The sequence below is a fragment of the Hydra vulgaris genome, chromosome 01, assembly GCF_038396675.1.
Source record: "Hydra vulgaris chromosome 01, alternate assembly HydraT2T_AEP".
In the NCBI taxonomy this organism is placed as follows: domain Eukaryota; kingdom Metazoa; phylum Cnidaria; class Hydrozoa; order Anthoathecata; family Hydridae; genus Hydra; species Hydra vulgaris.
Genome location: NC_088920.1, coordinates 55,817,105 through 55,832,802, shown reverse-complemented (window position 1 = coordinate 55,832,802; position 15,698 = coordinate 55,817,105). Strand labels below are relative to the sequence as shown.

The following is a 15,698-nucleotide window of genomic DNA, read 5'->3' as shown; positions in this document are numbered from 1 at the left end:
CCCCCACTATGCTTAACCTTACGGTAAAGAAGGGATTAATCGCATGATTTGCAAAATTATTTACGGAGACATCTCTGACAGTATTGTACAAGTTTTTTCAAATCTGTTCTTATTTTTAAAAAATAAGTTCTGTAAGGTCCAATGACTGTTCCTGTCCAATAGCTGTACAGTTTACCTTACTTATGCTATTAAAGTTCTAAGGCAATTAGTTAAGCATGCACGTTAAACACACATGAAAGAGACATCTTTTTTTGTTATATCAAAAAAGATTTTACATTAAAACTTTCGTTTTCTTCAAAACTATTTAACGGGGCAAGGATCCTAATAAATTGCAGGTGGTCTGAAACAAATCTTAATTAAAAACTTAAAAAAAAACTTAATAAAGAAAAAAAATTACGAAGCCCGTCCCCGTTTTTTTATAGAAATTTACAATTTTTTATAAAGTCTAAAGAGGTTATAAAGTATTGAACATTATTCATAAACTCAAAACAAAGATGTTAAAGCTTTTTATATTCTTCCACTTGCTACCTATTTTCTACTACCTGCTAAAAATTATTGAATAAAATGATTATATAAGGAATAAGTACAGAGATGCTCGGTATGGAATAGACTTGTAATGACCCGTATTATGCGGGTCATGGTAAGTCCATTATTTCTTATATTTTTAAGTTTAATTCCATATGTTTTTTAAACTTTTTATACCCATTGTAATTATTCAAAACAATTCAAGCGGGTATTCTAAATACTATTTAAATTGGTACTTAAACCGCTGATAAATAGCGGTTACAAAACGGCTACTGAAGCGTTAAAAATTTTTAAAAGTAAGTTATGTTGTATATATATATATATATATATATATATATAAAAACTATATATATTATCTATCTTTTAAAATTATTATTATTATATATATATATATATATATATATATATATATATATATATATATATATATATATATATATATATATATATATATATATATGCATATATATATATATATACATATATATATATATATATATATATATATATATATATATATATATATATATATATATATATATATATATATATATATATATATATATATATATATATATATAATAATTTTAAAAGATAGATAATATATATAGTTTTTTTATATATGGAATAAACTTGAGACTTATAATTTACTGGTCTGGACAGCTAGTAACAAAATATTGACATTATTATTGACAAATATTGATAACTTACGATTGAAATATTGATTGAAAAATGATGTATTAAAATAGAATAGTATTTAAGAATAAATTGTATCAAAAATAGTTCGTTATTAAAAAGTTAAACAGTTATTAGAAAAAAAGTTTCTGCAATTCCCAATATCCACAAAACTAACATGAACTTGACAGTAGATTCAAAACTTTTACTAGTTCAGGAATATTCTTGAAGAATACTTTGTATTTAATACAAAATGAGAACTTTCTCGAAAAGAAATCATCTTTAAAAATACAATTCTTCCACTCAAATAAGGAAATTTTTTGTGAAACAGAACAGTTATTTTCTATTTGTTTATAACAAATTGGGTTTTAACAAACTTTCAGCCTAAGGTTCAAACTTTCAACCTGAGGTTCAAACTTTAAACCTAGGCTAGGAACACGTTTTCATCGAAAAACCATGGGTTATCCATGGAAAAACAATTGGTTTTCCATGGGAAACCTGTGAGTTTACCATGGAAATGTGTTCCAAATACTCATGGAAATTCCATGGTTTTTCCATCTATGGAAAAACCATGAAATTTTTATGTGTATTTGGAACACCTCTCCAAGGAAAACTTATGGATTTTCTATGGTAAAGTAGCATGTTTTTTTTTCAAGTTTTATTTGATCTAATGTTATTTGAATTGCATATAAAACCATAAAAAGCAAATTTTATTGCACAATTTGCTAATATTATTGAGTTCTTTTGATCTATGGGATCGCCTTCACCGAATAAAACCAATAAACAAATATAAATCTTGTTGAATCCTATAAATCTTTGAAAAAAAATAGCTTTAATGCACCTAAAACATTAAAACTTGACTTGACAACAATATTTAATGCAAGCAAATGTATAAACATACTGAAAATACTTAAAACAAAAAATTACAAGTAATATCATACCACAAGTCGTATGTATAGAGTGATAAACAATTTAAATTGATTAAGAAAACAATTTTTACAGAAAATATACCAATTTACATGTTTATTATTTTATATTAACTATTTAATAAAAATAGTATTAATAAATTTGATAATAACAACTTCAAGTTTCAACAAAATAGAAAGAATCATTGGTACAACAAATTAAATAAAAAAAAAACATCAAGACCATTTATAAGTGCGATTGTACCACCAACTGTGTCTATATAACCAGGTAAATGTCAAACAAAGTACCATTCACATTTTGATATTCATTATTTTTTCAACACAGTTAGTATCATTGTCTATTTCACCAAGCACATTACATTATACAATTCACCAAAGACATAACATCATACAATTAAAATATACATACTAATTTTCTTTATTTACTCACTTATTTATACTTATAATTAATATCTATTATAACTTACAAAATTTTTGAATGTTCAGTATAAATGTTGCCAAATGTTGGGTAACATTTTTATTGAAAAAAGTAGCAATGAATATATCATTATTTATAAATAACAATTATAAGATTATTACCTCTTTTTCGCCTTACCTATCTGCATGATGTACAACATCGTTTATATTTCCAGTCAAACATTTCTGCCTGTAATATAATTTAAATAAAACGATGGAGTTAAAATGAAAAGATTTGTTACTTGCATGTTAGTAACATTTACATAGAATAAAGCCGCATTAAATATAGTATTACTTATAAATTGTAATTTAAAAAAGAACTTACTTCTTAGCTGAGCTATCTGCATGATGTACAACATCATTTACAAATCCGTTTTCTTCACGTCCTTGCCATCTATATATATATTATAAAACACGGAATTTGTTAATGCACGGCTAAATAAATGAATTAAAAATTTATATTGCTAGCAAACCTGCCTGCTTATAATGGAGTAATTTAAATAAAATGATTAAGTCAAAATAAAAAGGTTTATGCACAAATATAAATGTTACCTGTATATTGGTAACATTTATATAGAACGAGGCAGCAACAAATATATTATTACTTAATCGTAATTTAAAAAATGATTTCTTCTTTGTTCGATCTATTTGAAAGACTTGAAGCATTATTTCTATCCCCAGTCAAACTTACCTGCTTATAATGTAGTAATTAAAATAAAATGATAAAGTTAAAATAAATAAGCTTATGCACACACTATTAAATTCAAAAATTTATTATTTTTTAAAAATTTCTATTTCAAACATAACAAATATAATAAATATGTAACTTATTAAGTGTAGAAACATAATAAGTATTAAAGCGTGTACATAAATTAATTTATTTTTACTTAAGACAAGCACTTCACATTAGTTAAATATAAACAAATAAAAAAAAATAGTATTATAATAAAAAGTACTGTATTATTTATAAACATATAAATTGCTTTTATATGCTTATACTTAACTGAGAAGTAAAATTTTTTGCATTAATTAACTTTCCTTTCTGATATATTTAAAAAATTACCTTAGTTTTCCTTCTCTAATTAAGTTGTTCTTGGAACATCATTACTAGCTGAATCCTAAAGATTATCCTTATATCTTTTCTCGTCAAACTCAATTCACCATTTTATTTAGACAGCTTTTGAACTAACTTTTTAAAATATTAAATGCATATAAAAACTGACAATGTTATAAATGACATAAATGATGAACAACATTATTTATATCGCCAGTCAAACCTGTCGGCTTAAAATGTAGTAATTTAAATAAATCAATAAAGTAAAAATAAAAGGATTTATACACAAAATATTTAATTATTTAAATATTCTAACAACATTACTACTCAATAGTAAAGAAAAAAATAAATATCCCAGCTAAATCTAGTTGCTAACTAATTGCCAACTTAAATGGTCGCGTCAACAAAAAGACAAAAACAACTTAACAAAACTAAAATTGAGTAAAACATTCATTATAAAATAAAGTGTTTTATTACTTAATAAACATTTACTAAACAATAAAGTGTTTTAAATTAAAACATTTTACGCTAACTAAAGCCATTAAAAAAAAGTTAAAAAATATAGTACTAGTTATCTTTTGTACATTTGTTATCTAATCTTATCTTATCATTAGTAATTTACCTTATCATTAGTTATCTAATCTTATCTTATCATTGGTAATTTAACCTTATCATTAGTTATCTAATCTTATCCAATACACTGCTTATCTAAGCTTATCTAATATATTAGATATGTTTTATAATAATAATTATATTAGTTATTTAATTATCTAAATGTTGTAAACCAAATCAACATTAAAAATCAAACTGATTCACTTGACATACTTGCTATACTATTGCAAGTTATGCAAATTAAGCAAAGCTATTGGCATTTGCTAGAATAAGTATATGCATAAATAATGCATTTTAAAATGCATTATAGTATGATAATATACAGAGACGTAAAGACAGTATAGGCCAAGACTAAGACCAAGACATTTTGATTCAACACCTAGACTAAGAACAAGACAGTTAAATGAGTCTTGAGACCTCTCAGGACCAAGATTTAAGTCTCGAGACCAACATCTCTGATAATATCATATTATGATGCATTATATAATGCAAACATTTATTATATTCTAGCTATTGCAAACAGGTCTATTTTTTTAGTTTGATTCATATTAAATGTGATGCATTATAAAAAACTTATAATTTGTAGTCTTATTAAATACCGAAAAATAGAAGAATGCATAAAATATTGCTTACTCAAGTTAGAAATAATTGTAACTCTACGAGTTATGATAGCATCTTTAAAAGCACATTTGTAAAACTCATGGTGCAACATTAGCTGTGAAAAAAAACATGGTTCACCTATGGAAAATTCCATTGGATTTCAATTTTCATGGAAACTCATCCATGAAAATTCCATAGAATTTCCGTTTTCCATGGGAAAACCATGGTTTACTCAAAGAATTCAATGGGTCTTCCATGGAGTACCTATTGAATATTTCCGTAAGGGTATCTATTCTAAAATCTCTCATAGCTACAACATTCTTAAGATTTTTTCATAGCTAAAATCATAAACCAAAAAGTCCTGAAGAATTTTTTTAAAACATCAGATTTAACACACATTCAATTAAAAAAAGTATGTCTTTAAAATTTGAACCAAATTTGCATACAGCAAGCTGTATGTTTGATTAGTTTAATCAAAAACAATTTACATTTTTATTGAAAAAAAACAACTCAAATGAGAAAAATAAAATGGTTAAATGGTTGCAATGAATAAACCAAGTTAAAACTTTATCCTGACAAGTTTTCAGTGAATACCCTTTATTTCGTTACTAAAAAACTTGTGATACAAGTAAGTATAACCAATTTACGGACCTTGAAGAAATAACATAGGCCAGCAAAGAATTCCATTTTTTAATTATTCTATTGCTGTAAATGTTTTTTTTGAGGAACACTTAAATTTTTCACGTTCAATTCTTTTACTGTGTCCATGTATGCTTGATAAAAGACCGTCGCTTGTTTGTGAAGAAACTAGTTTGGGATTTTTGAACCAATTCACTAATTGTAAGCCATTTGAAATTTTGTATTGGTATATCAAATCCTCCCTAGTTCTGCGAGTTTCTAATGTCGTTAAATTTAGTTTCCGTAGTCTATTTTTATATGAAAGATTTTTGAGATCTGAAATGAGTTTTGCGGCTTTTCTTTGAACCTTTCAAGTTCTACTATATCATTGGATTTCAAGTTGGTGCTGAATATTTAAGATGAGGTCTCACTAATTTAAAATATAATGACTTAACTATGTCCGAATTTAAATAAGTATAAGTTCCTTTTATCAAACCCAGTGATCTTTGCGCATTTGCAACTGCTAATTTTACTTGCTCATAGCATTTTAGATCAGCTGACATTAATATATCTTGGTTTCTTTCAAACTTTGATTCTTTTATTTCTTAATTTCTATCTGTGTTGTTAATAGTATACTTTTATGGTACTTTTTTAGTACAAATGTGCATGATTTTACATTTTTCTTTATTGAGTTTGATTACCCAGATATTGCAACAGTTTATTACTTTATTAGTGTCAGTTTGAAGTTGATTTGCTGCTTTTTAAATGATTTCATCGTTATCAATAATTGAAATTAATTTGCTGTCATCAGAAAACAATTTTCATTCAGAAGTTAACAGTTTAGGTAAAATGTTTATGTATATATTAAAAAGAAGTGGGCCCAGTACAGAGTCTTGTGACACTCCAATAAATCCTTCACACTAATTAAATTTAATTTCACCTAAAATTACCATTTGTTTCGTTCCGATTAAAAATTGTTTGATCCAAGCTCTCAACTTCCCTTTAATGCTATAGTCTGCTAATTTTTTAATTAATTGATTATGCGGGACTTAATCAAGTGCTTTTTCAAAATCCATGTATAATACGTCAACTTCCTTACCATCATAAGCAGCACTTGTAATGATGTTCCATGATTCTACTATATTTGTGGCACATGATTTTTGTTTCCCAAATCCATACTGTAGTTCAGAAATCAAATCATTTTTGTTCAGTTGATTTAATATAATTTTGTGAATTAATCTTTATAAAAGATTACAGAAAACTGTTGTCAGAGACACAGGTCTATAATTGAAGGGATATTTGTATTTTTAAATATTGGTATTATATTAGCAGTTTTCCACATAGTAATGAAGATTTTAATTGATCAGAAATTTATTAGATTATTATTGATAAGATAATATTGCTACAAAATTTGCCATTTGTTTAAATTGGAAAAGCTTTTGATTAATATTGAAAAAATCAAATAGACATTTAAACTTTTGATATGCTTCAATTTTTGTTGACAGTATGTAAATAAAAAAAATTAAAACTTCCAATTTTTTTCATTAGCTTTTTGTATCTAAACATTATATTTCTTGCTGAAATCATTAAAGCAAAGTTTTTTTTAAAAATATTTTATGAAGGTCTTGATATGATCTAGCATCTTCTAAACATTCTTTTAATAATATTATGTGTAATAATTTTCGTTTTTAAATATTTACTTTTTTTTTTTGTTTATTACTTTTATCTTCATTTATTTATTGTTATACAGTTCATCATGCAAAAAAAGTTTAAAAAAAAAAAAGTACATTTAATAACTCTTTATTGAAAAAATTTTTCAAGATTTTTACATCAAAAAATTATGCGCTTTGTTTCGTTTTTGAATCGTGAAGATATTTGTTAACTATTTAGTTATTTTTTATTATCATTTTTTTTACTGTTTTTATTTTAATTGTTGTAATACTTTAACTTTATAGTTATACCAGGATTCGTACGCCTTTCATCGCCAGTGGTGCAGTTAGAGAACTATTTCATTTACTTGAATTGGAATTCCATTCCTTCTGGAACATGTCCTGTAACGTATAACATAGAGTTTTTAAGCAACACCAATCAGATAGTCAATCAGTTTTATGGGATTAATACAACATCATTTTCAGCAGCTAACAATGCTAATGCAACTGTTTTTAGAATATATGCTGTTTACAATGGTACACCAGGGCCTGCACTTAATCTAACCATACCTCCTCCACGACCAACTACTACTACTATAACTAAGACAACAACAGCAGTTAAAACAACCAGTTCTACAGTTACTATGACAACAACAGCAGTTAAAACAACAAGTTCTAATCCAGGTTATATTTTTAGTCTAAATTTTTACGTTTTCTAATTTATTTTGTGACAACTAAATATTAAATGCACATTTCTATCATATGGTCACATTATGTATTAAAATAATGATTAGTAGCACTTTGAGTTGTTTACCTAGAAAACATAGAGCATAGAGATAGACAATTGGCAGTACCACAAAGATGTTGTTTTTGCATATTTTTGATAGGCGACTGCTCATCGGCAGGACATAAACAAAGACGTCAAAATAAGATTGGCGCGACATCCGCATTCGATCAAATAAAGACGGCAATTTTTCATAATTTGATAAGCGGCTGCTTATCGGCAGTATGTAAACGAAGAAGTCAAAAGAACATTGGCGCGACGTCCGTATTTATATGTTTTGTTTACGTTCTGCTAAAGAGCAGCCGACTATCAAAAGTACATATATGTACTTTTGATAGTCTTTTGATATATTTCAAACACAAATTTCATAAGTAAAATGTTGTAAATCAATTTTAAAGTTTTAAAAAATGCACAATAAATAATCTTAGCCATCTTTTTTCGCATAACAACTATTTATCGTGGTTTTTGAAACTTTTTAGACTCTGAACCAAAACATTGAACAAAATCTTCACAATAGGCCATGCAATAGCGCAATCAAACGGAAAGTCCAGAATTTGATATTTTAGCGTAAATTTGGAAGCAAGTTGCCTGAGATATATGTAATATGCCACTAAAATGTTGTATCACTTTATACTCGTCTAACTTTGACAAAAAGAATAAAAAATATGTCTCCGTTTATTGTTAACAAGGATAAACATGCTGTAGTATGCTTTAAACCAGGTCTTTTAAGAGTTTAAGAAGCTTTGTTCTATTATTTTATTTGACATTATTTTAAATGTGACATTTTCCTTTAATGATATTTTATTGTCATGTTGATAAAGCCAAATTTTAGATTTTCAGTACTTAAAAAACCAATTATTAATAAAGTTAATTTTTAAGAAATATTTTATGATTTAGATTTTGTAGAAAGGTAAAATCCTCAAGCATATAATTATTAGATTTTTGGTATAGAGTTTTAGGTGAAATTATTATTTCAAACCTTTTCAAATTAATATTTGCCTAAAGCTTTCTTGGAAATGAGTTTGTATATTTAAAAAAATTGCAGTTTACCCTTACTACAAGCTTTTTGTTTGTTATTGAATGTATTTCCTTCCAATTAAAAAAAATATTTGTAGTTGTGGGTGTAGAAATTAGGCCTAAAATTGTTAATTTGAAAATGATATAATGATATAATATTGATAATGAATGGTAAGAAACGACCATATGTACTTCCAAAAATATTTCATAACATTAATTTTAGTCGAATTCCAATAGCACCAGCAAAACACACGAAAAAGTTTATCATTAAGAAACATTCAAGAGGATAATATTAATAGTTTTAATAATGCTGACAACTTAGAATTCAGTGACATTATAATAAAGGTTGAAACTGAACTATTACCATTGTAATGATGACACTATTTTACAATCAAAAGACTTTATTCAAGGAACTGGAGTGCCACTGTTAGGAACATTTTAGTTATCTAACCTTTAAGTTTTTATTATAAAATACTTGGTGCAGGTATGATAATGTTTGATGCAGGCATGATAATGTATTCTAATTTTTATGATAATATATTCTACTGATTGGGATTAAAAACATTACTTTTCATGCCATTTAGCAGAATGACATAGAAAGTATTTATTTCATGAAAATATATCCAAATAATAATAATAACATTAACATAGCAATCGTTGTTATTAAAGTATTATATTTTCATAAATTAAAGACTTTTTATTTTATTTTATTTAATGTTGTAAAAATGCAGAATTGTTGGTCCAGACTATGGCCTTAGCCTCGGCCTTGCCTTAAGGTCAACAATTAGGGCCCTGGTCTTGGCCTTGGCCTTGAACGTTTTGGCCTTGGTTATTTTAGCCTTAGCCTTGCACCATTTCTTTAAGAACGCAGAACTTTCTTTCATGTAAATTTTACTAAATTTGATATTTAAACAAGAGTTGCTTTTTTTTACTTGAAAGCTTTAGAACATAAATTTGTGTTTTATGTCACATTTTAAATTGCCATTTGTGACTAGCCATTTTAAAGCAACAATCAATGACATGATTGGTTAATAGGAATTTATTACATCTATATGTTAAGTCATATGATAAACCTTAACGTTTTTTATTAGTTATTAGTTAAAACATTTCAAAATTAAAAAAAAAGATTTGAGCACATGATTTTTTTTTTAAATTTATAATAGAACTTTAAAGGTTTTTTGAATAAAAATAGTTTTTATTATATTTAAATTATAATTTATTATAAAGTTTTTTAAAATTTATTTACATTGTAATATTCAACTTATCTAAATCTGTTTAAAAAAGTAGTTAGCAATGTATATTTAATAGATTTTTTTAAAATAATTTTATTCATAAAATCCATATTTAAACCAATAAGCAATAATTTAATTTGACAGTTCGGTCCCAAGAACAACACCAGAAACAACTTTGACAATTACTAAAAAAAGTGTTACATCTCAGAATATAAAGCTCTTTACCAAAAAACAAAATTAGAAGTTTTAATTGTTTGCGATGTAAAGTGCCACTGCTACATTTTTACTCACCAGATATTATTCTAAATAATATAGAATAATCCCTAGCGAGTCTTTGAGTATATGGCTGTATCTCGAGCATTATACAATCATTTAAGAAATTCTTTTCAGCTACCTAGTGCACAATTTTTAACAAAATTGACCTCAATATCAAATTAACTTGAGACTATATCTATAATTTCCAAAATTTTTCATAGTTTGGAAGACAGATAGCGCTGACGCATTGTAATATTTGATGAAGTATACATTAAAGCAACTGTCATATTTTAAGGTGGAAAAGTACATGGTCATGCTCAGGATAACCCAGAAAAGTTTGCCAGAACACTCCTTGCTGTAATGTTTAGATGCTCATTTGCAAGACTTACATTTATTTTCAGTATGGTACCGGTTTCTAATGTTGATTCTGATTTCCAATAAAGTTTTGTTTTTAATGTAATTGAATTTATTGAACAATCCAGTGGATTTCCTTAATTTGCGTAACAATCAAGTAAACAGGCATTTTTTTTACTTTTTTTGATACCATTCCTAATAAACCTCGGACAAATATATTTTTGTTATATGATTATGTCCATTCATGGATATACGTAACAATTACCGAAAAGACTAAAGATATTAAATTTCACTTTGGTGAAGCTGAGAAGTTAGTTGCAAACGGATCCAGGAGTTTTTAGTCGTGGTGGTGGTGGAGGAGGGGGAGGAGATGTTTAAATACTTTTACATTTTGTGTCAAATTCGCGTCTCTTAAAAAAAAAAAAACGTCCTTAATATTACTTACTATTGTTTTTCTGCAAATTTTTATTGATGCATGGCAAATTATAAATGTACAAAGAAAGCCTGATGATGTAAGATTGCAAGATTCATTGCAAGCTGTCATTTGAAGTGCTAAACATAATCATCTACAACATTTATCAAAAGTAGCAAAAATGTGCAAAAATTTTGGTACAAAAAATGATTAAAACTTTTTAAAAAAAGACTTAACTAGCTTTTTACTTGAAACTACCCAAGATTATTAATTCATAATGCTTATACAGAAATATACATCTTTTAGAGAAAACCTTTGTTAACTAAGACAAGGTGCTGGTGGATCATACTTTATTTCTGCTCAACAAGCTGTAGATTCCTATAATTTCCTATTTACCATGCTTTATTACTACTAAGATTTAATGCAGAATTTTATGTCTGCTCAGAGCAACATTCTTGTGATGGATGTTTTCGACGGTTAACTGAAGAAGAGAGTAAGATTTTAGACATACTGAATGACTTAAAAGAGTCTATGAAAACAAGACAGCAAAACGGGTGTTTATATTGCTGGATACATTGTTCAAAAAAACAAAATGAATAATGTTGAAGATGCTTTTATTTATTATAAAATTTATAACAGTTATTTAAAAAAATAGGTGAGGTTAAAAACATCTTCGTGATAATAACATTTTACTTATGAAACCAGATTTTTCTGTTTTGGTTTGTCAAAATTAGTCTCTAAATATTTTAATTCGATTAATCGAACTTATTTTTATATTCTTCCAAACATAAACATTTGTTCCAGAATCTTATCTAATATACTTTTAAATATTTTTATACAAAACTGGCTACTCCGCGTTCTAAAAAAGAACCTTCACAAATAGTTTTAAAGCCTCAATCAGAATAAAGAAATAAAATTTATTTTTTAATTGAGTAGAAAAATTATATTATACACTTATTTTGTATTTTTTATTTTTGGAATAAGTAGTATTTTTAATCAGTCTCCAGTTTTTCTGTTTGGTTGCGCGATTGCAAGATCTATTGTTAAGATAACCTTACTTTAAACCGGTTTCTATCAGATTACCGGTTCTAATTAGATTATTAAACAGACTCTCATCAATTTAAAATTTATTTTTTAACTTACTTTCATATTAGAAGGATTTTTAAAATTAAGAGCTAACATAAATTGAATTTTTTAATTTTCAATTTTAATAATTAAATGCTATTTAAAAAGTTGATTTATTTTAGCAAAAACAAAGTTAATGATTTATGACTAACAACTTGACAACAGTTAGTTAGCAAAATAACAATAAAAACCAGCAGCTGTATTCGCATCTCTCCGTTAAACCCTGCGAAAAGCTATTGGCTGGTTAAAAGTGAAACAGCAGTTTTTTAATGTCAGTGCATTGACGTTAAAAGCTTCCGTTTTACTTTAACGGAGAAATGTGAGTACGGGTTCAGATGTCTAAAATACTTCAGATAAAAATTGACAAGCCTAGTTTAGAGAACCTTAATTAAGATTTTCAACTATTACAATACTATTTCAATTACTATAATTACCAACTAAAATTTCGAAGACCAATTTAATTTCAGATACTAGCAATGTGTATTGACCCAGCTAACACAAAAGTTCAAGTACGTTCGACAAACGTTGCTAACGTTTAAGCATGTTCTATAAACGTTTAAAGAACATTCTTGAACGCTTACAACGTTTGTTGAACGTTTTGTGTTAGCTGGCGAGGTGTTTCATATACTTAAGTATTTGAAATGCGTCAATAACTTATTATTTTAAGAATCGCATTTAAAATTAAATTTTAATTCAAATTTATACTAAAGTTTAATAAATGAGTTATTTATACACGAGCGAATCCATGTAAAAAAAATCCAGGGCATGCAACTCTAATTCTCATATTTTGATGACTTTTACATCACTCAACAGTTTTTATTAGTTATGAACATCCCCAAAATTTCATCATCTAGTTCCAAACGGTTTCAATGATATAACTATATTTATTTTGTCTTGAACCAACATAAATTCGTCATTTTAAAAATTGTTTTCGGTATTTGTTTTTGTGCAATGAAAAGCTGAAATTACGTACACTTAAATATTTTAGGTATGGACTCCAATAAAACAACTTTAAGTATTTTGAAATAAAGATAACACCAGATTTTTTGATAGTTATTGCAATTTTACTTGAGCAAGTTTAATTACAAAAATACCAAATTAACTCGATTTTTTTTAGATGTCGTCCTAAAGAGTTTAGTTAGAGTTGTTACGAAGAATTGGAGAAGGGTCTAAAAATAAATATAAATATTTAGCTCAGTTTTTTTTTTTATAGATATTGCATGGAAAATTTATATTGACTCATGAAAAAGTTATTAATAAAGTTTTTTTGTGCAAAAATTATGATTTTAAAAAAAATAACTATATCCAGAAGATAAATACGCATGAAACATGTATTTTAGGCCGAGCGTTTGCTAAAACTTATTCTACCATGGGTACGTATAATGTTTCGTTTAGCAACAACGCTTTTTCTATCAACAGGAACTTGTTTACCATCCACAACTCTTTTAAAACCATATGAGATTTGATTCAAGCTCAAATGAAAATAAAGTGTTAACCAAAACATTACAAATACGATTTTAAAATACTTAAAGCCGATACATAGCAAATTTATGCTTAGAGTATCTTCAGTGACTGATCCAGGGTTTTTTGGTGTTTGAGAAAACTTCCTGAAATGAGTAAACAGCAAACATTTGTGTCTTTATACTTATATCAAATAATGAGGCTTTAGAAAAAATCGCAATGATTTGGAGGCTGGGAGCACAAACACCTCTTAACTTGATAAAAAACGCAAGGGACAACAAGTTGATAAAATATTTTTTGTACTATTTTCAACTAGACTGATATTCATTGATAAATTTCAAGCTTTATGTTATTATCTTTCTGAGTTCAAAACTTATTATTATATAAAGTTTAAACCCCCTCAATTTGAGAGGGTTACAAATGATGTTTTATCAAGTTGTTGCCCTTCACGTTTCGGGTAGGAGTTAGGATGAAGTTAAAAGGCGTTTTAGCTCCCAGCCTCCAATCATCGCACTTTTTTTGCAAAGGCTTATTATTTGACATAAGTGTAAACAAATTTTTGGAGTTGACTACATGTCTGGAAGTGAGATCAAACACTAAAAAATCCTGGATCAGTCACTGAGGCAACCAGAAACAAATAAAAGAGCAAAGTGTACTGTTCAGAAGATAAAAATAATGTCAGGTAAAGACGAATAAGTTTAGGAAAAAGCACAGAACGTTTACTCAAACGAGCCTAAGAATAAACAGTTTAAAAAGGATAGTTAAAAACGAGATGCTAATAGAGAATAAAACAAATTGCTTAAATAATTCAGCGCAGAGTAGAGAAAAGACAAAGCAAGGTCATTTCTAACAACATTTGAAGTTGTCGCCACAACACCAAGATAAAAATGAAGAGGAATCATGTCTATCCTGTTCCTGTTCGTGTTTTGTTCTATCACGTTATTTTTTCTTTCTTTGTTATTTTTTTTATGACAATTTAAAGCTTAAAGTATTTATATATATATTCTAAACTTCATTTTCATGTTTACAAAGTTTAAATAAAACATAGTTTTACAAGTTAGTTTTATAAATCCCTCTTACAAAAATATTAACATCTGTTTATGCATTTTTAAACTTATTTTATATAAATAATTTTGATTTTACTATTGTAAATATATAAAAAAGCACTTATCTAATAATAAATGAATGGAAAACAAATTTCTTTTTTTTAAAAACTTGATATTTTAATGACAAATATTTTATTTTAAATGCAGCAAATGTATCAACAATAGTTGGAATAGCTGTCGGAGTTTCTGCAATTTTTGTTGGATTGTTAGTTGCTAGTTATTTTTTGGGTTTTTACAGGTATTAAATTATTATTTTACAAGAAAAGTTAAATTTTGATATCAATTTAATATTTATTTAAAATGAAGAACTAAAAAAATATTTTCAATTTCTTTGTTTGTTTATTTGTTTATAATCAAGTTTTATTTACTTTCAAGGCATAAGAAGCTGTCTAAAGTAAAAAAGGTAAGTTAACTAAATTATTAAATTTTTTACCTTTGCTCACATTTTCATAATTCCTATCACAAATAAATATGGAAATAGGACTTTTTTTATTATTAAAAAACTATATTGTAAAACAATGATAAAGTTTAGAAAGAAAAAAAGTAAATGAATAGAAAAAACAGTAAAGTTGTTATGTATCATAATATGATATATATGTACATAATATATATTATATACATTTTATCTTTTAACAACTGCATTTAACAATTGTTAAATTCAATAAAAGTTGTTATAAAAGCGTTTGGAGCACTTGCTTCAGAATCAAGTGGTCCAACGTAAGATGTTAACTTTGTTCATGATTGCGACAAACCAAAAACAAATCAAAATCAAAAGTTTTTTTATCTAACAACATAAAAGTAAATTTGATAGTGTAATAACCAGTTAAACTATTTGTA

The 15,698-nt window shown here is 26.4% G+C and overlaps 1 protein-coding gene across 1 annotated transcript in view; it reads left to right on the top strand.

Moving 5' to 3' along the window:
- Positions 1 to 15,698, top strand: part of LOC136075452 (uncharacterized) — a 42,106-nt gene that overhangs the window by 12,803 nt on the left and 13,605 nt on the right. The window contains exons 4-6 of the mRNA XM_065788707.1: positions 7,422 to 7,799; positions 15,009 to 15,099; positions 15,237 to 15,264. Coding sequence (XP_065644779.1) covers positions 7,422 to 7,799; positions 15,009 to 15,099; positions 15,237 to 15,264 — 497 coding nt within the window. The remainder of the gene's footprint in view (positions 1 to 7,421; positions 7,800 to 15,008; positions 15,100 to 15,236; positions 15,265 to 15,698) is intronic.